Source organism: Amaranthus tricolor, chromosome 8 (assembly GCF_026212465.1).
Source record: "Amaranthus tricolor cultivar Red isolate AtriRed21 chromosome 8, ASM2621246v1, whole genome shotgun sequence".
Taxonomy (NCBI): Eukaryota; Viridiplantae; Streptophyta; class Magnoliopsida; order Caryophyllales; family Amaranthaceae; genus Amaranthus; species Amaranthus tricolor.
This window is the reverse complement of record NC_080054.1, coordinates 26,336,040-26,356,152: the sequence shown is the minus strand read 5'-3', so window position 1 is coordinate 26,356,152 and position 20,113 is coordinate 26,336,040. Positions and strand designations below refer to the sequence as shown.

At 35.4% G+C, this 20,113-nt stretch overlaps 3 protein-coding genes across 6 annotated transcripts; all 3 read right to left on the bottom strand.

The window, feature by feature from the left end:
- Positions 1 to 314: 314 nt before the first annotated feature.
- LOC130821148 (ATP synthase subunit beta, mitochondrial) lies at positions 315 to 4,391 on the bottom strand. Its single transcript, XM_057686806.1, has 9 exons — positions 3,702 to 4,391; positions 2,821 to 2,896; positions 2,640 to 2,728; positions 2,425 to 2,542; positions 2,222 to 2,325; positions 1,972 to 2,130; positions 1,650 to 1,874; positions 944 to 1,255; positions 315 to 777 (listed from the first exon to the last, which is right to left on the bottom strand). The coding sequence occupies exons 1-9, from the start codon at positions 4,161 to 4,163 to the stop codon at positions 664 to 666; spliced, it is 1,659 nt and encodes a 552-aa protein (XP_057542789.1). The 5' UTR covers positions 4,164 to 4,391; the 3' UTR covers positions 315 to 663.
- A 1,165-nt stretch (positions 4,392 to 5,556) lies between these two features.
- LOC130821149 (CAX-interacting protein 4) lies at positions 5,557 to 8,498 on the bottom strand. 2 transcript variants are annotated; one of them, XM_057686808.1, is made up of 2 exons: positions 8,206 to 8,498; positions 5,557 to 6,745 (listed from the first exon to the last, which is right to left on the bottom strand). In XM_057686808.1, the coding sequence occupies exon 2, from the start codon at positions 6,718 to 6,720 to the stop codon at positions 5,887 to 5,889; it is 834 nt and encodes a 277-aa protein (XP_057542791.1). In that variant the 5' UTR covers positions 6,721 to 6,745; positions 8,206 to 8,498; the 3' UTR covers positions 5,557 to 5,886. The 2 variants fall into 2 exon arrangements, with proteins under 2 accessions (XP_057542791.1, XP_057542790.1); XM_057686807.1 differs by having other exon boundaries at positions 5,557 to 6,779; positions 8,206 to 8,476.
- Positions 8,499 to 10,019: 1,521 nt separating this feature from the next.
- Positions 10,020 to 19,624, bottom strand: LOC130821147 (putative ribosomal large subunit pseudouridine synthase SVR1, chloroplastic). 3 transcript variants are annotated; one of them, XM_057686803.1, is made up of 10 exons: positions 19,010 to 19,624; positions 18,055 to 18,134; positions 17,749 to 17,849; positions 17,532 to 17,604; positions 17,348 to 17,441; positions 17,204 to 17,252; positions 14,725 to 14,875; positions 12,802 to 12,858; positions 12,106 to 12,161; positions 10,020 to 10,635 (listed from the first exon to the last, which is right to left on the bottom strand). In XM_057686803.1, the coding sequence occupies exons 1-10, from the start codon at positions 19,380 to 19,382 to the stop codon at positions 10,575 to 10,577; spliced, it is 1,095 nt and encodes a 364-aa protein (XP_057542786.1). In that variant the 5' UTR covers positions 19,383 to 19,624; the 3' UTR covers positions 10,020 to 10,574. The 3 variants fall into 3 exon arrangements, with proteins under 3 accessions (XP_057542786.1, XP_057542788.1, XP_057542787.1); XM_057686805.1 differs by lacking the exon at positions 12,106 to 12,161 and having other exon boundaries at positions 19,010 to 19,465; XM_057686804.1 differs by lacking the exon at positions 10,020 to 10,635 and having other exon boundaries at positions 12,102 to 12,161; positions 19,010 to 19,465.
- Between the last annotated feature and the right edge of the window lie 489 nt (positions 19,625 to 20,113).

The window sequence follows — 20,113 nt, the reverse complement described above, 5'->3', positions numbered from 1 at the left end:
ACTTAGATGACTTTTTCCATTGGTTTTGACTTGTTTGCCAATTCCTTTCTAATCAGCCGCTAACAACTAACATAATTTTACCAAATATCTCCTTAATCAGCAAGCTTATTCAACTACCTTAAAAGCCGATAAAAAAGCAAACAGTCAAACAAACCAACTAAAAAGTCATAACCAATAACCATTTGTTGCCCTGATAATAGAAGTCACCAGGACAAAAGATCACGAGACCGAATCCATTTCAAATTGGGAACATTTAGGCTATGTATAAGGAGTAGCATGTATTGCATGCAAAAGCAAGCCAAATGGAAATGCAATTGAAACATTCAAAATTTCAACTATGGAAACAAAACAAATATACAAGTGTTCATTATCATGTCCCCTGCTCTCAAATTATTCAATGACTGGGAGGAATAGTACTAACAGGCTAGCAGCATCTGCACTACAGAGTTCTGCTTCGATAGAGCATCATCATCACCAAACTCTTACATCAAAGATAAACAACACAAAATGCAAAAACCCTTGTTCATTTGTTTGGCTTCCCCAAAAAAATCCTTCTAAACTCTGGAGCTGGTAAAGCCATTGTCAACCTAAAATTATTATGGCAATTATCATGGCAAAGGGCCAAAGAAGAGTCAAAAAATAAAACATACTATCTCAGATTTCTTAAGCTGCAGATTCCTTGGCAATCTTCTCAGCCTTGGCAATAACCTCTTCAATTCCTCCAACCATGTAAAAAGATTGCTCAGAAAGGTCATCGTATTTACCGTCCAAGACACCCTGCAGGTCCAACAACCGGGCCAACATTAGAAAAAGAGAAACCCCAAAAATTTCCTGTATTTACGTAGACAGTTTGCTAGCCGCACAAATCATATTGCAAGATTACATCTCCATACAAAGTATATAAACCAATAGGAGTACATTACAGCACGAGTAGATAAATTACCTGGAAACTGGTAATGCTTTCCTTCAACTCCACATACTTGCCAGGAGCACCCGTGAAAACCTCAGCAACATGGAAGGGCTGACTTAAGAATCTCTGAATCTTACGAGCACGAGCCACAGTTAATTTGTCATCTTCACTCAACTCATCCATACCCAAAATGGCAATGATATCCTGGAGATTCTTGTAGTTCTGAAGAACTTTCTGCACTCCACGGGCAGTGTTGTAATGCTCCTCACCCAAAATGTGAGGAGAAAGCATACGAGATGTAGAATCAAGAGGGTCGACAGCAGGGTAGATACCAAGCTCAGAAATCTAATCAAAAATCAAAATGTCAGAAGAAATAATACACACAAGTATGATTGTAAATTTGCAGGTAGACTTGTAAAATGTCCCAAAAGTCCTTCCAAGAATCCCGGGAATTTCATCAGAGGACAACAACGACCAATCTGACAACTGACTTCATGGTAACGAAGACTAAAGGGAAGGTAAAGCTGGCCTAATGTGTTTTGAACTTGTCTTCACTTCTCAGGTCGGAAATAAATTCAAGGGTGATCATGAAACTGAATTCTAATCCTACAGTTAACAACACTAACCTGTTCAAAATCCAACTTCTTACCCCAAAAAAGATATTGTATGACGATAGTATATTTCCTACCCCAAAAAATTGAAAGAAACAGAAGTAGTTTAGTTTCTCCCTTTCACATACCTGTCGGGACAGCACAGTTGTGGCATCCAAGTGAGCAAATGTTGTGGCAGGAGCAGGATCTGTCAAGTCATCAGCAGGCACATAAATAGCCTGTACAGACGTAATGGAACCCTTCTTGGTGGTCGTAATACGCTCTTGAAGACCTCCAAGATCAGTAGCTAAGGTTGGTTGATAACCGACAGCAGAGGGAATACGTCCAAGTAAAGCAGACACCTCTGAGTTGGCCTGAATCAACCAAAAAAGAATTTGCAATAATCGTGAGAATCATCCCATGGCAAATGCACAATGAGTAAAGAAAAATTCTTAGCAAAAAAAAACATACTTGGGTAAAACGGAAAATGTTATCAATAAAGAGCAGCACATCTTGTCCCTCAGCATCACGGAAGTGCTCAGCAACTGTCAATCCAGTTAGTCCAACACGGGCACGAGCACCTGGAGGCTCATTCATTTGACCGTAGACAAGAGCACATTTGCTTTCAGCCTATGACACAGTGGATAACAATGAAGAGTGAGCTAATGTTCATTAAACATAAAGGACAGGCCCAGCCAAATGATGCAAGAATATGGCAGACCTGCTGGTCACCTAGCTTGATGACACCACTCTCAACCATTTCTCTGTACAAGTCATTACCCTCACGGGTACGCTCACCAACTCCAGCGAACACAGAGAAACCACCTGATCACAGACGTAACAACAATTACTAATCTAGTGAAGCTCCAATGTTATATCCTATGAGGAAAAAGTGGCCCAGCAGTCAGCATTCATATTTCATACCATGAGCTTTGGCAACATTGTTGATCAGCTCCATAATAAGCACAGTTTTACCGACACCAGCACCTCCAAACAGCCCAATCTTTCCTCCCCTTTGGTATGGAGCTAGGAGATCGACGACCTTTACAAGGCAAAAATCCATTAGCAAAACTCTCAAAACGGAAACACACAAATGTCACAAAAGAACAACTAGATAGTAACTATATGACAAAATGCACCTTAATCCCAGTAACAAGGATCTGCTGCTCAGTTGCTTGTTCAACAAAAGCTGGTGCCTCTCTGTGAATGGGCAAATAGTGGTCGGTCTCTGCAATTCATTTATCACAGCAATTTCAACAGTCAACAATGCAACTTTAGTCATAATAACTTACAAAATGACACAAGTACTCAGATACTTACTGAATTCTCCCCTTTCATCAATTGGCTCTCCAATGACATTCATGATACGACCAAGGGTAGCTCTTCCAACAGGAATCTATAAGCGAAATATGCATTGTTAAGAAATAAAAACATTCCACACTTCATTAAGATAAAACCATATAACTTTGCCTTGAAAAATTGAGGAAAAGAAAAACAGCACAATGCACTTCAATGAAACGCAAAAAAAAACAAAAAAGACAAAGAGGTCGTTTCTTGACACGGGAAGTAAGCACAATGCACTTTGTCTAGAAATTATTTCGTTTGTTAAATTCCTAAAAATTTAATATGGTTGTTTGTTTGACATTGAAGAACATTTAATACTATAGCAATTCTAAATAACTAAGGGAGGATAATGGATATGGTAAGCGTATTCCAATAAGCTTTGAATAAAGTTCTAAACTTCTGTGGTTTTTATTATCTTGTTAAGCAAACAAAAATATAAATAACTTTCCGGAAATACAAAATTGCTATAAAACTTATGTGCAAACAAAGGACCCCTAAGGTTTCCTTTCATAGGACTACAAGACGGGTTCAAGTATATAAAAAACATTGTTTTATAACAATGTAGCTCCAATCAACATTTATTGATCGCCAATGATCAGGTATTTGCATAAGTTGTCAAATTCATAACCACTTTGACCATGAAAACATACAAATGCCCAGCATACAGCAATATAGCAACCCGTTGACAATCAATAGACACACAAAGAGGATCCAACGATCCAAAATCAAATCTGAAATCGGAAATGTAAGTCAATGAAACCCAAGAGCACACAGATCACAAACTAATTCAAACAAAAGAACCCATCATTTTCAATCGTAATCAAAATCCAATTAAAAGCCTAAAAAAGAGATCTTACAGTAATAGGAGATCCAGTATTCAAAACAGGTTGACCACGAACAAGACCTTCAGTACCATCCATAGCAATAGTTCTAACCATACTCTCACCCAAATGCTGGGCAACCTCAAGAACCAATCGATTCTGATTATCAAGAACCTCAAGGGCAGTCAGGATCGGGGGCAAACCCTCATCAAATCGAACATCCACGACGGCACCAATCACCTGACAAACCTTTCCGATAGCCCCTTTTCCGGTAAAATCATCGGTGATTTTCCCGGAACCAGAAGTTCCAGATTTCACAGGAGAAGAAGAAGGCGGAGCAGCAGCTGCGGAAGATGAGGCATAATCAGCGACTCTGTTGAGAAGATAACCGCGAGATGAAGGCCGTTTGTAAGAGGATGGTTTGGGAGAAGATAGAGATGGTCTTGAAGATCGGCGAAGAGAGCGAGCGAAAGAGTGTACCAGTCTTCGCGACGCCATTGATGATGGAGGAGAGAGAAATGAGGATGGAGAAATGAAATTAGGGTTCGAAAGGGAGATGGAGTGTGTGGTCTATATGGGTGGAATTGGTCCGTTGTGGTTTTTGATAAAACGGTAGCGTTTTGATGGTGCGGTCGTTTTTGTTCTTGTATTATATGTAGGACATTTTATGATCTTTGATTTTTGCGAAATTTTAGTTAGGGTGTTATATTTTCTGTTTTTTTAATTTCGCATTTTTTTAAAATACAATGTTTAAACTCAATTCATTATTTGAGAGTCATTTTTTGTTATTTATTTTATAGGTTAGACGATTTTTATGTGTAACAAGATGAAAATTCATCATGCATATAGGTGGTAATTAGAATCAACTAATATGCTAACTTTCACTTTTCTTTTGATGTCGTTTTTATTCTTGTATTATTGTATATGTAGGACGTTTTATGATCTGGTTGATAGTTAATGACAATTTATTACATAATCACCTCATACCACAATGCCCGTGAGTTCCCACAGGTAATGAGTATTGACTCGCATACACACACAATGAGGTTTACTCTTTTTCATAACCATATGGTAGTAAGAGGATTACCCATCAAACATTATATATAAGTTCAAAACCCACTATTTTAGTAAAGTGGAAACTTTCTAACATGTGAAGTATGTTTAACACCCACCCTCACATTTGAGTCAAATTATATCTAAGAACCACTTTTGACTTTGATACAATATTAGGTGTTATTTAGTCACGTAATCACCCCGTAGGTTCACTTGCGTTGGCACACCTACAAGATATCTGTGGGATGGAGTTCACAAACTCATTGATAATGAGAATTGACTTACATACACAGTCGATGAAGTTTTCTATTTTCCAAAACCATATAGTAGGAGAACTACCCACCAAACAATATACGCAATAATAAAATTTTCATGTAAAACTACCTACATACAATTTGCAATACTAACTTTTGTAAGGTTTGTGTAACTAAAAATAAATAAATAAATAAAAAATCTATTTCACATATTTTGATCACCTACTTCACATTTATAAAGTTTGTATTTTCACCAATTGTGATAAGTATCTATAATATTTTATTATTTATAATAGATATTTATTGTTTCTAAAATAAGTGTTAAAGTATGCATTTAAGATATATAAAATAGTTGTTTATAATATATCCAATAAATATTAGATATTTTCATACCTTTCTAGTTTCCTTTAATAAAATAAAACCATCCTAAAAAGATGGCCTCTCTCTCAACAATTTGTGTAAAGGCGCGTTTGTTTCTTATCTCTGTCGCCACAATTCGTAAACAATTTGTGTAAAGAAAACAGTTCCGTTTGTTTCTGATCTCTGTTACCACAATTCTTAAAAATGTTGCTATAGACCTATAGTATCCAATACCATCAAGAAATTTGAAATCGCAACTTAAAAGTCAATTGTGACAATGAACTCAGCATAAAACAATTTGAAGCAAAGGGAAATTACTTCCCCAAGCGCGGAATAGCTCCAAACTAAAACGAAAACGATGTTTTGTAAGCAAGATAACACAAATCATAATGTTAAAACAATTCGACAGGAATCCTATTCCCGTCGATAGTAAAATGTAGTCAATAATCGTCAAGCATTCACTAGTAAGGATCATTCTTTACTGAGTCACTTGATTTTCATGCCCTTTAGCCTCTTTGCCTGCTTCTTGCTTGGAGTAGTTGACATGGCCATTATTACTTCGGTTTTTCATGCTGCAAACTATCACCATTTGCTTCGAGTGGCGGATTACCCGAAACTGTTGTTATTTTGGCAATCCCATTGTTTTCATGAATGTCATTGTGATGATGGTAGTAATCATCCTTCTTGTGTCTACCTTGATCATCGGATGGTTTTCCTAGTGAGTTGCTTCTTCTGTCATTCCTGTGAGTTTTCCTCCTTTCCAAATAGCCATCATCACTAGAAGATCTCAAGTCATTCGACCTGGATCTACGATGACGCTTGTGGTGCTTGGATCTCCTTCGAGCGTCCTCCTCAGAGAAATCAGAAGATTCACTGTCTGACCTTTTGTGGCGTTTGTGGTGCCTTTTGTGAGATCTCCTCACAGCAGCGTCTTCATCGGAAGAAGAATCGGCAGAACCAGAATCACGTCGACCATACTTTCTCTGAGATCGCTTCCTTCTTCTCCTGTCATCTTCAGAGACACTGTCATAATAATCACTGCTGTCACTAGAGTCTGATGAGTGTCTCCTAGATTTGCGCTTGGATTTCTTCTCCCTCTTCTCATCTACTGAATCAAAATGTGTGTGCCTTTTATGCTTCTTATGGGATCGCTTTCTGGACTTTCGGCCTCCATGACCACTTTCAGATTCAGTATCACTATCAGAATCAGATACCCACTTCTTTTTGTTTTTCTTTGCCAACTTTATCTTCCTTTCTTTAGCCTCAGCATCAGCTTTTGCTTTTGCAGCCGCTTCTAATCTCTGCTCCCATTTCAGTGGCGCTTCTTTCCTCTCCATGACTCGCTTCTTCTTCTCCTCGACCAACCGGATGAACATCTTGTTGTCCATTTAGATACAAAAACCAGCACAAAACCTGCATTTTGGTATGAAGATGCAAGAAAGTACATCTCACAAAGAGAAAAAATCATGTTAGTTCTTCTATCAACATTTGCATGCTACCAAAGATTTAAAACTTGGAATGCTTCACCAAAGTTTATACGAAAACAAAAAGCATCAATATCATACAGCTTATCCCACACTAGACCAAGATAAAAAGAAATTATTATAGAAAAAACCTACCATACTATCAAGCTCTCAAGAAACAATTAACATTTTACTAAATCATCACCAAATTATACCAAAGCCTCACAAAATTCTGAAGATGGAAACAATGTGCCAAGAACTAAGCGGTTGTTAGGTTCCCTCCGAATTCTCTGAAACTTCTATTCATAGGAATTGCTTAATTGCATAGTAGTTTGGTTATTACAGGAAATAGAAATTCCCTTGAGGTAGAAAGTCCTACAAAGTGAGGTAATTAAATTACCAACGGGTGTTGGTAACTCTAAATTTCTGTGTAAATTGCAGATTTCAGTGTTACAGCAAACAAGAAAAAACACTTCCTCGAAATTTGACAAATGAGGTAGTTTCCAAGTAATAAAAGAAACAGACTCAATTGTAAACATCCTAATACTACTTAAGCACGATGACGGTTTTAGACTTTTAGTATGAGTGGTGGTTTTAGTATGGGTTGAATCTGACTATGTGGTAAACCACATATCAGTCAATACTAGACCTCTCTCACACTTCTAGTATTGCAATTTTGACCCTTCATCCAACTGTTGATATGAATTATTGATTAACAAGTTATAGGCTATTGGCTAAAGTTTTTTTTCCTACAACAAGAAATAATTGACTTCAAAATCAAAGAAGACTACCTACATATCACATACTAAATGTATAGCAAAAATAGAATGAGTACACACCAAAATCAAAATTCCAACGAAACAATGAAAGTTAATTCTCAAGAAAAAAATAACGTAATTGAAATCGCATGGACATCAAAACCCTAATTATCACGAAGTGTTACCAAACAAATCTAAATTGCTGCAAAGACCCATAGATCCACAACAAAGAAGCTTTGAAATAATATGAAACAAGCAAAAAAAAGACGCGCAGATACAAATTGATGCTTTGAAAACGCTACTCTTGAGAATTGATTAACAAGTTATAGGCTACTGCCTATATTTTTTTTGTCTTGCAATATGTAATAATTGACTTCAAATTCAAGGAAGACTACTTACTGTATCACATACTAAAATGTTACAGCCGGAATAGAACGAGTACACACCAAAATCAAAATTCTAACGATACAATGAAAGTTAATTCTCAACAAAAAAAACGTAACTGAAATCGTATGGACATCAAAACCCTAATTATCACGGTGTATTACCAAACAAAATCAAAATTGCTACAAAAAAGCTTTAAAATAATATGAAACAAGCAAAAAAACACGCAGGCAGATATGAATTGAAGCTTCAAAAACGCTAATCTTACCTTGTTCAACTGACCGCTGAGTTCTGAAAGGATATGGAACCCTAATTGCAAAAGCTATGAAAGTAGTTAAAGATTGTAAACCCTCAATTACAGGAAACAGCAATAAGAATTATAAGAATAAAGAAGAATTTTAGGGAAGAATCTGCAAAAGAAGAAAAGGAGACGAAGGATTCTTAACCTAAAAACGCAGATCTAATTTGGGAAGAAGAAAAAAGGAATCTGAATAACTAGGTACGGTGATATAAGATAATACGAGTAAATGTTTCTAGAATCATATATTATTAGGTCAAATAAAGACGCAAGTAGAGATCAACTTGCAATTTTTATACTGCACTACTATCACAAATTTTCGTGAGAGGAGCGTTTCTAATTGAACTGACCTAATATATATTTTTTGAAATATTGTAAGTAAGCATTAAAGATAATGTAAATATGTATTTAAGATATTATTAGTAGTTATTAAGGATACGATAAGTAGACATTAAAAATAATATGTATAGGCATTAAGTTTTAATGGGCTGAGCCTGAGAGATGTCTCTTATAGAGACGGTCTAGCTGCATTACCATATGTGGCTACCTTTTTAATTGTGTTGAAATTTGATATATGTTCACTTTTGAAGGATTGATACGATTTTTATTTTTGTTCACGCAAATTATGAAAACTAAAAGATATATCTAAATAATTGTATTACTACTAGTCAATCTGTTATGAATAATTCACTATTGATTAATTTTAAATAAACAATTTTTGTATATTTTTTCTGACAACACCCTTGTCACATTTTAACCAACTACTGTAGTTGAGATTATTTAGAAATAATTAATAATAGAAATTATTCGCAAAAGATGGATAATAGGTGAAATTATTCAGAATAATTTTTCCAATCTTTTATATAGGATAGAATTAAGAGATATTATTATCTAAATTGTTTGGTGAGCTTGAGCATACATGAACTGTGACAAAATTGTGGCACAGTCCCGCGAGGCAGGTGACATCGTCATGGTTCACGGCGGCATGATGCCCAATATATGGATATTGATGAAGTTCGGTTTGCAATATGAATTTTTCATGAAATTAAATTTAATTTGATTTTATATTTTAAATTTGAATTCAAACCATACTTATTCCAATTTAAACTGAATATAATTCATTTCGCTTTTTCAATTTAATCTAAAACTTATTTTAGTTAATCTAATCTACCTTATATTTAAATTGTAAATCTAGATTAAAAAAATCAAAATCTTAAGTAAAGAAAATTGAAAACACAATAGAAAAAAGTGAAATCAAAAAATTAGAACTGGAATTCTTGAAATTGATTAATGTTGGATTTTGTCGTTAGGCACTAAAGTCTTCATATTTGTGGATAGATTGCACAAGGTTAATCTAAAAGTATTCATGTGTGGTTTTGGGCGAGTAGCGATTTAAATGCCTTTAAAAATTTACCTATGGACTTAAACTTTTAATTTTTAAAAGTCTACCTATGGACTTAAACTTTTAATTTTTGTTTAATTTAGCCTGATTCAATTTGCGTTTTATATCGAAATGTGATCCCAGCAGTTACCCTCTATATTCTCTTTCTTATTTCTAAATACTCCATCATTTTAACTCATTATACACAACTCAAATTACCATACTAAAAGTAAATGAGGCAAAATGACTAGAACAGAGAAATACAATTTATTCAATTTTTTTTTCTTTCGGATCAAATAGTGTTAGACTAGGTCCTAAACACAATAGAATATCATTTTTTATGCAACATGTGCAAATAAAACACTGAATTATACATCTCAAATCAAGAAAACTGCACAGGGTAGAATCAAAGGTGCCACACAATTTCTGTAGGGATTAAATTTCTCAGATTAGGAAAAATGTTTAGGGTAGAATCAAAAGGAACATATACTTTACTGTTAGGATCGAGTTTTACATACGAGGAGTTCATAATTTTACAGCTACATCGTAGAAGTGAAGATCACTGCGTATATTCATCATCAAATGTACAAAGGAGACGTTGAGCCAAGTAATTGATGTTTACCTTGTTTCGGCTTTTGGCTCGATACTTCTGTTGCTATTTCAAAATGCATGAAGCTTCGTTCATACAATTGCATTCTTCTAAACCAGAAGATTTTTTTCCTAGAAAATCCGAGTGACAAGGAAATATTACGCTGCATGCTTCATTGGGAGCAACTGAAGTTTCTCAGAGCTTTATACGAGGAATGTATGAGCAAAGACGAAACATGTTGACACATTAGGGCTCAAAATCGCACTCTCATCCTTTGCTGAAACAATTTGTCATTTCTGATTAGTCATTAACAGAAGTTGGTCTTTGGCAGGCCAAATTAAGTAACATAAACAGATGTGCAACGTTCCATTACTTCTCCCATCCAAGAGCTTTGAGATCATTTTCTTTCAGTTCAATGTATTTCCCAAGCCTACCAACACAATGACAACAGACTATGAGCATCAACAGAATTGGATATCACCGAGGTTTACTTACTATACTTGGGAAGCAAGTTAACAGATATGGTCGCTACTAGCTAGTAGCTACAATGTGCAAATATATCATAGTTACCAATCCAAAACACATCTTTGTAGTCCTAATATAGATGCCAACGTTTCAAATGTTTCATGCACAAAGTATAGAGTTGAATATGCACAAATTATAGGGAGGTAATTTACTGACGGCTGCATAAATTCCTAGAACTTTTGTCTTGGCAGTTGAAACTATTTGTGAAATACTCCCTTTGTCCCTCTAAATTGCACCACTTTCCGTCCCACTGATCTTGCACACCTTTTCTTTTTTGACAATGGTCCCACTCTACTTTTAATCTCATCTACAAACTTATACTCTTTCTCCATGTTAACCACTCATTTCTATCACCAACTTATTTTTTTGTCTCATTCTCCAACCCAATTTCCCTTTCCACTAAATTTCTTCCATTTTACACTAGGTGCAAAATGAGAGAGATAGTGGGACTATATCTTAAATTTCCAAGGTTCAAATACCTGATTTATCAGATTTTGATAATAATTTATCATTTACTCTAGAATTTAATTGGGTTCTACAAGTCTGCTAAATTTAATATTAACAGAAGCAATTCTGCGCAAGCTTTCTAGTGTTTGGAGATATTCCCCCATATTGCATCCATTTAACCTTGAATGCTTAGCAAGAAGAGTTTCATTTCCGAATGCCGACAACGATATAGTACATCAAAAAGAAGCTACCAGAAGATGGTTCCTTAAGCTTACAGGTAAATTTACTCTTCTAGGTACAATTACGTACAGAAGTTTTCAGTAACTGCACCTTTCAGACACTTGCTTGGATGCTGATATAGTCTAGTCATGAGCATGTTGACAATTATGGTGGTTGGCCCTCGTTCATGCATAATGGCCTAATCTCCATCAAACGTGATTATACAGTTATGCAACGAAATTTATCTAAAATTGAATGAAAGAAACTTATATGCCAGAATGCGCCACTCCAAAAGGCATATGCATTACAGGGCTTTTCCATAATAATAGGCTGCTTACAGGCCTACAGCTAATGCTGTGCTAAACATGATCCTCTTCCCACTAGCTCCAGTGATGATTTTTGTGGAAAGGGATCCTGATAAGATAGCACACTAATCTTTCCACTCTATACAAGACTAAAAATCAGGCGCAAGCATCATTTCACATCAGTCTCAAACATGTCAGTGCCAAATACTATGTATTGAAGAGAGTAGAGACAAGATACATTCATATGAAATATGCACTTAATCACCTATTGAAAAAGATTGAAATATATTTACTAAAATGAAAACACGATTTTGCAGGGGACACACAAAACATAATGTTATTGGAGATCTTAGTTATAATATCTAAATAGGAGAAAAGGCAAATACTATAGAATATCAAATTACCCAAGGTCCGAAGACAGCCTGAAACCACCAATACGAATACGTTTAAGGGAATGAATCTGTGAAAGAAAAGGAAAAATAGAGCGAATAAATGCATTGGTATGTGCTCACAATGCGAACAAGTATTATATATACATTTGCAACAATGAGAAGACAACCTTCTGAAAATTTATTACACAAGAGATTTCCAATTATTTTAAAATAGGGATCTAAACATCTTTACTCAAGAAAAAATCATACATGTTCTAAAGTTTTCCATCAACATTTCAAGCTTCTAAGTTAAAGAACGACAAGAAATAACAGAAAAAAGGTCGGCAAGATAAAAAGACGAAGTTGGTGAGACCAAAAGGTGTAGTAGACGTATAATAGCAAAAAGGAATCAAACAAAAACACATACAAGGACAAATAAAAAGGAAGGAGTACTTGGCTTATGGCTATGAGCCTATGACATTTATCTTATCAGAAATTCGTAGTACGCAAACACGAGAATGAGGAATATTTGAATGAAGACAAAAGAATCAAATATTATTTGAATAATAGAAATCATACTGCCGCATACATTTCAAAAGCAACATTCTTGACTTTTGCAGTATTCACATACACTACATTGACTAACAGTCTAAGAAGATAACTAGTTGCACCCAGATAGAACAGAAACAACATGCCCAATCAATACTATGCCAAGAAGCGGGAACTAACCTCAAGTCCAGCATTTTTCACAAGCTCCCGAACCTCATGGTTTCTTCCTTCATTAACCTGTCAATATAACAATTGAAGTCAGCCCTCGGATGCTCAAATCCTCAAGAGACAAAAAGTGTAAAGACATTTCAAGTGCCATAACAGAAAGTAGCAAAACTTTTACTGAGCCAAGTCAGCCAACACTACTTCCCTCAGCTTCACACCACCGAGATTCTATATGCGCAAGTGCTTGATTTAAACATGTGTACAAGTGCTCGATTTAAACGTGCGAAGAACACTAAGTTCAGGGAAAGAAGTTTAGCCTCAAGCTCGATAGGATCAAGCGAAGCAACTAGACCGAGCCACTTGGACGTGTTGCTTTCAGTTTTTTGCTCTGCAAATTTTTGTGAAATTTGAGGCTTAAGACTCCATCGAGCAACATCGCTCGAGCTGATCGAGCGGAGCGTACTGACATATTTTTCTTTGATAAAATGTCTCTTGGTGGAAATATATGTGGATTATGCAAATGACGCATGTATTAGACATAGGACGTGTTCATACACATTGACGATCTTCTTTCTCTATAAATAGTAGATGATAGGCATATTTGCAAAGGATGAAACAACATAAACTCTCTTTCATACACAAACCAACAAAAGAACTTGCTACTGTTATTGTGACAGAATTCCCAGTGTTATCATATTCTTTTCACATTGTTCAACTACAAGAATACATATGCTTTGTAAATCTTGTGTCAACAGTTGTATCTCAAAAGTAATTTCCATTCTTAATTGATCCCAAAGCTGGGAAATATTACTTTAAGAAAGTATCATGTTTTGGCCCAAGCATCCATATAATCTTTGCATTATCAACATTTTTCTGCAATTGTTCATGGAAAAGACTGGTGATTAAGAAGAATACATTCAAGGAGTCATTTGGTGCTGGTGCTTTATACAATTAATTTACCATCATAATTTCTATAACACATCTCAATACTCAATACTTCGTTTTTTATCAAGTGTATCATTTCCTTTTCACACAAAATAAAGGGGAAACAGACTATGGTAGCCCACCGTTACGGGACGGAGAGAGAAAGAGTTTGGTGCGAAGATAGAAATAAAGATAATATAGGCGTTTCATGAAAAAATAGGATTATGATGCACGTTAAAAACAAAGACGAGGTGATTTGTTAAGTACAAAAGTATTGATATCATAGCATATTACCATCTACCAAAAAAGCTTGCATCTCCATCTCGACAATTTAAAGTTAAGCGAAGTCTACAAAAATCTTATGGATCAAGGTACATACTAGACATTGGATGGAGCTAATCAAAGTAATTAGGAAGCAATTGCACCTCCCTTCTATAACTTGTTGGCTATGTTTATAACTTGCAAGCTATCACAAGTGCAAATTAACTTTTGTAATTTCTTTGCACCCCCAATGTAGAAATATGGAAAACCAAAGGGTGAAAATATGAACATTATCTAAAAGCAACTCAAGACAGAAGCAATTAAGTTAAAGTTTTATGAAAGCATGAAAAAAAAGACAAGAAGTTACACAAACGTGAAGAAGTGAATTCGCTCACTCCTCAATAACTCACTTCGCTAGTGTTTAGATCAATCATGAAATACTATTAAGTATTAACGTTAAACACATTTCTTCCGTTGAGAAGCTTCAACCTTCCCTTAGAAGGAGCAACAAAAAGTTATACAAATGTAATAAGGAGTTTTCACTTCCAACAGAAGGAGCAACAAAAATTTACCACTGCCCGATGATACTTAAGACACTGATAAGAACATAAATTATCACCTTCAATAAACTAAAAAAAAACAGCTTTAACCCATCTTATCTTGAAGATTCATAGATCTTTATAAGGTCATTTAGGTCAAAAATTAAACCTTCCAAGGTTGCAAAATGTATGAACAGTAAAGAGCAATGCTTACCACAATACGAAGGCGAGCTCTGGAAATATCTGGCTGTCGAGGAAGTAGTTCCACGTATTCAGGAGTGCATTGCACACCATCTATTACTGTTCCTTGGCCAATGGCTACTAAGTGGCGCTTATGAACTTCACTGTTAACTGTCGCTATGTATCTGCTAGTCACAAAGAAACTTTTTATCATGGCATTCATGTGGATTCCAAGAACCCACAAAAAATATGCAGTGGAGATGTGGAAATATGGAAATAAAAAGGTTTGCATTTGAGAAAGAATCCAGCTATTGGTTCAAAAGAGAATCATGAAATGCAAATTAAAAGAATATGCACAAAGCAAAGAAACATTTTAGAATCATGCGTTCTTGAAATGAGTAAAAGGAATAAAGCATGACTTCAAAGATCAAGTGCGCAAGCTCGAGGTCCAGGGAGAACACTGAATGCAAGCTTGGTATTTGATTGAGATCCAATAAAGTTGTGGTTAGTTGACAAAAAGCTAAGACTAAGTGAGAAAAATATAAGTAAACAGGATCATAAATGTGTCTAGAGACTATATTAGGGATGCAATCACCGTTAACTGTCGCAAAACCAGTTTTGTGGTTGATGCAGCGTGTACTATAACTGTTAACGGTCGTGAAAACACTTAAGTAAATAGGATCATAAATTCATCTAGGGACTATATCAGGGATGCAGTCCCGTTAATGGTCGCAAACCACTTTTGTGGTTGATGCAGTGTTTGCTATAATTGTGGTGCGCGGCCTATATTGCAATCGCACTTGGAATTAGAAGAGCAATGTAATTAGAAGAGCAATGTTACACAACCAACTGGCTTTCTACAGGTCCTTTGAATTTCAGTGACACAAATAAAATGCAAGTCATCTTGCTATGAATTCCACTTTCATGCAAAGTCGAAGAACATTGATGTGAGGTATTTTTATTTAGCGTTTTTCTTCCGCAACAAAACAAAAGATCTATATATCTTGTTCGGAGCCTAGGCAGTTCCATTGTGCGTGCATTAGAATATCTCAACAATGTCAAAGACTCAATCCTAACAATTCTAGGTGACCTTTGCGACCAAAGGTCAGTTGAAAATAACCTGTGTTGTCAATAATGAGGGAAACGTTGCGTACATCCGACCCCTAAAGGCCCAAACTCCACGTACGCGGAGGCCATTTTACAGTGTTGAGGAAATGGAATGGAATGGAATGAATCAACCTGTATTCCCTCCTTTCATTCCTTTTTATTGTCATATACTCATGCAAATCCTAATTTTTCATGTCATATCATATTTTAATTGTTTAGGTAATTTTCGACCTACTTCTTAATTTTCTGTACTCCTTAAAGTTCTAACTCTTCACTTTTCTAACTACTACATTTTGCGATCTTCATGCACATTAGCGAATAAACTTAAGCAATTTTTCTTATTTTTCCTTTAATATATGTGACTCCAAGACTCGTTCTTACATCTTCATTTCAAATTACATTTTTTAGGGCATGTTCACTCTCATTCATCTTAACAAACAGTCCAACTAACCCATCTATTTACGATGGTCTCATTTAAAATCCAAACATTTCAACACATATAGTTCGAATTCTATTGCATTTTTCTTATGTTTTTGTAGATGGGTAAAATATTGCTTACCTTCGGTCAATATCTCATTTGTTCTATACATCTTGTAAAAAAGGTATTTAACCAATTCAATACTATCTTCCCTGAACATTTCTAAGCATCAATAGGAATTTTGTATTCTCTTTTATTTTCTTGCTCTCTTCCACTGCTTTCATCAAGATATGTCCAATTGTCCCCCTTGAGTCTTTACATTCAGTGAACAACTCTTTGAAGTGATCCTTCTATCTATCCTTGACATCATATCCCTAAATTCTAAAACTTGCATTAATGTTAATCTATCCTTGATCCCATATCCCTAATATCATAAATTACATATTTTCTCCTTTCTTTAAAATTTCATTTCATTTTCACTAACCGACACTGAAATCTGCATACAAAGAATGTTATTCTTATGTTTTTCTAAAACATCAACTAACTCTTAATACTTCTCAAAACAGTTCCAATTTTTAAGATGTCATTCTTTGCCTAGATTCAATTCTTTTCCTAGATCTCATATCCCCAAAACCCAACAGCTGCTCATTTGGCACCACATCCTGGAGATTTCACGCACTCTAAACGGCGACATAGAAACACTTGCATGCTATACATTACACCTGGCAATCGAAGATGAAGTATCAAGCCCTTGCTCATTTAACATTGCATTCGGGAACCCTAGCATGCTTATCACTATACTCGAGTTTGAAAAATGCAATGTGCGGGATCGAAAAGGAAATACTTAAACTAAAAAACGGTTGACTCAACTGTTATGCTTCCACATCCTAAATAAGATCATTGCATAATTTCATCCATCGTTAGTTGTAATTTAAATTTTTTTGTTTACCACTACTGCACATTATAGAGAGTATTAGAAAAAACTTACTCCTTAGTTAAATTAGATGATGGGTGTGACACTCTTTGAGCAAAATCACCTGCATATATGAAGCAATTATTGAAATCAGAAACTATTAGAATCTGGATCGAACTTAATGTTTTAGAAGTTGAAAGCTACAGAAGGAACAACTACCATCATTTGTCACAATAATTAGTCCAGTTGTTGCAACATCTAGGCGTCCAACAGTAAATAGCCGTGGCTTTGGCTGTCCAGGATTTTTTTGGTCCTAAATAAGTCTTTATATTAATGTCAACGAGATGGAACAATTTTGAAAAAAAAAGGACTTTAAGAAACAGATATCACACGACGCACATACCCAACTCTTCAGAAAATCATCGCACAATGTCAAAATAGATTTGAACTCTTTCTCCCCAGAAGAACAAATGTACCTGCAGTCAAGTACGGTGTTGACTTAATGATGCAGAATGATAACAGGTTCTAAGTTGAGAAAGATTCTCAATTTCTCAGAGCACAAATCTTCATACATTTTCAACAAGGGGAGAAAAAAAAGTAGAGATTAGTTAGTGTCTAACCCTTTAGGCTTGTTCAGAGCAAGATAGACCTTTGACGGCAATCTTTTAGGTAGGCGGTTTCCCTTGACATAGATAGTGTCTCTGGCAGGATCTACTTTTGTCTGTGCATTATATATTATTTAGTTAAGGGCTTATGATTCTTACTCATTAGATCCATCAAACAAAAGAATCTCTAACAAAATATGACCCAATGAACATGTTAGACGCTTAAATTAAACTTGAAACGCAAGATGTTTAGACCCTAATAAGAACGTTAAAACATTGTTATTAAGCATGACACAAAATTATGTGAGTCCAGAAAGTAACCTGAGGTTTATCGCAAACAGAACCATTAACAGTAACTTTTCCCTGAAATATAAGCTCTTCACTGCTTCTCCTTGATGCCACTAAAATGAGCAACACAAACTTAGAGCACACAGAAGTTGAAAGAACTTGCACTTGACAGTTGAGTAAAGTTCTTTTTACACAGCTACCCATGATATTCCAATGATACGCTTACACTATAAGTGGATGGAAAGGATGGAGAAGCAATGACAGGGGATAATATGCTGTATATTATCATTGAATATTACATCTGAATATACATTTATGACAAAGAATAATATATTTATCATGAATAATATCTTCCTTCATATTTAACGACAATGCTAGGGTCTTGACTACATAAACAATTACAATGATCCTCCAACGTGAATAATATATTGCTTAATATTAATGAAAATAAAAAATTGTTAATTCGTTGAATATTTATCTTCCTTCATATTTAACGACAATGCTAGGGTCTCGACTACATAAACAATATTAATGATCCTCCATAGTGGCCATGTTTGGCAAATAAGGTTTGACCAACACAATAACTACTTAACAACCATTTCTGGTCATTTAACCCCATCTGACCGCTTTCCGGCCAAAAAATATACTATCTTGGAGCACGGTGCACCCAAACCCAAGTGAATTGGTCTTGCATGGAGCATCAACCTTAAATTTAAGGAGAGTGAATTAAAGAGAATAGTTAATGAAGTGGAAAGTTGAGTCTAGACTTGTGAATTGTAGATTAAATGAGGATTCACGCTAAAAAAATATTGTAGACTAAGTCTATTTTAGACTTACACCACCCAATTAGTTAAACCTACAAAACAATCTACTTTACAGGCTTTCTCTTTTGATAACCAGTCCTAATTTACAAAAACTCAAACAAATTCTACAGATCTCACAGACAAAATTGAAACTAAATCAAAATTAAGAAGATAAATCAAATTACCTCCAGCAGCAGCAAGTACCTTCGCAAGCCGTTGAGGTTGTCCCCTAAAATTCTCATTATAGAACCTACGAGCAGCCTTGGAGTATCTAGGCTCTTCTGGTGTCTTCTTCTCCTTTACAGTAACCACCTTCTTCGTGTTCTTCTTCTGCGTTCCACCTTCCGCCAACGATTGTGATGTTCGCGTGGTCGGAAGCGCATGGACAATCCATGGGACTGTGAGATTGGAAGAGGTCAAGGATTCGAGTGAAATGGGAAGCCGAGGAGAGAGAGTTCGGAAGTAAGTACGGTGAATGGAGAGGAAACTCACTCGAGTAGGATGAGAGTTTATGATTGTAAGCGTTGCGGAAATGGCTCCAATTGTAATGGCGGCCATTAACGGTGGAGCTTGCTGTATCTCTAAGAATGTGGGTTCGGATAGGAATAAAATTGACTTGTGAGAATATGGAGGGAAAGAACAACGTCATATAGGGTTGTGTCTCCCCTTCGACTTTTTAATTAATGTTTTGACTTTTATTTTTAATTGGTTAAATAATAAAATGTATTTGTTAAATGATACTAATAGACGATATAAAATCTCTTTTCAAAGTAAAACCCTAAATAACTCATGACTACGCGTATCTCTGTTTACTCCTTCGTTGAGAGAATGGGTATGATTTATCCGTATCTTTCAAGAAAAATGAAAAACCCCACACCCAGACTCTGTCTTGTGCGGGATACTAGGAGTGCGTTTTTTCTTTAGTCGAAAATGGTCATCTGATAATCATTTTCATCCCCTCCTGATCCCTCGTTACCTATTAGACTATAATATCGACATTGACCATATGTGCTTTCTTCTGTCAATGAGGTTAATGCTCAATCAAGATCCATAGTCGTATTCACAGAAAAAGTCTTGTGATAGATAATTGGTATTTTGAATTTTATTGTTTTTATTCCTCATTAGCGCACAAGTGTAAATCTCATGTTGATATTGTTGATGCTGAAAATATAATTAGAAGTTGTGAAAAAGTTACATATTGACCATTTTTGGAATATGTAAAACACAATTTTTGCCTTGCAATATATGAATGACAACACTAGGGTAAACCTCAACATTATATACTTAAA

Bases quoted from the DNA above. Each gene is read 5' to 3' on its own strand.
- LOC130821148 (XM_057686806.1), bottom strand. From the start codon at position 4,163: ATGGCGTCGCGAAGACTGGTACACTCTTTCGCTCGCTCTCTTCGCCGA. The intron at 2,131-2,221 runs GTCTGCCATATT...ACTGTGTCATAG, and splicing joins TCAAGCTAGGTGACCAGCAG to GCTGAAAGCAAATGTGCTCT. The intron at 1,256-1,649 runs GTATGTGAAAGG...ATTTTTGATTAG, and splicing joins CAACTGTGCTGTCCCGACAG to ATTTCTGAGCTTGGTATCTA.
- LOC130821149 (XM_057686808.1), bottom strand. From the start codon at position 6,720: ATGGACAACAAGATGTTCATCCGGTTGGTCGAGGAGAAGAAGAAGCGA.
- LOC130821147 (XM_057686803.1), bottom strand. From the start codon at position 19,382: ATGGCCGCCATTACAATTGGAGCCATTTCCGCAACGCTTACAATCATA. The intron at 18,135-19,009 runs GTAATTTGATTT...TGCTCATTTTAG, and splicing joins GGTACTTGCTGCTGCTGGAG to TGGCATCAAGGAGAAGCAGT. The intron at 12,162-12,801 runs GTTAGTTCCCGC...TTTCTTTCACAG, and splicing joins TGAAAAATGCTGGACTTGAG to ATTCATTCCCTTAAACGTAT.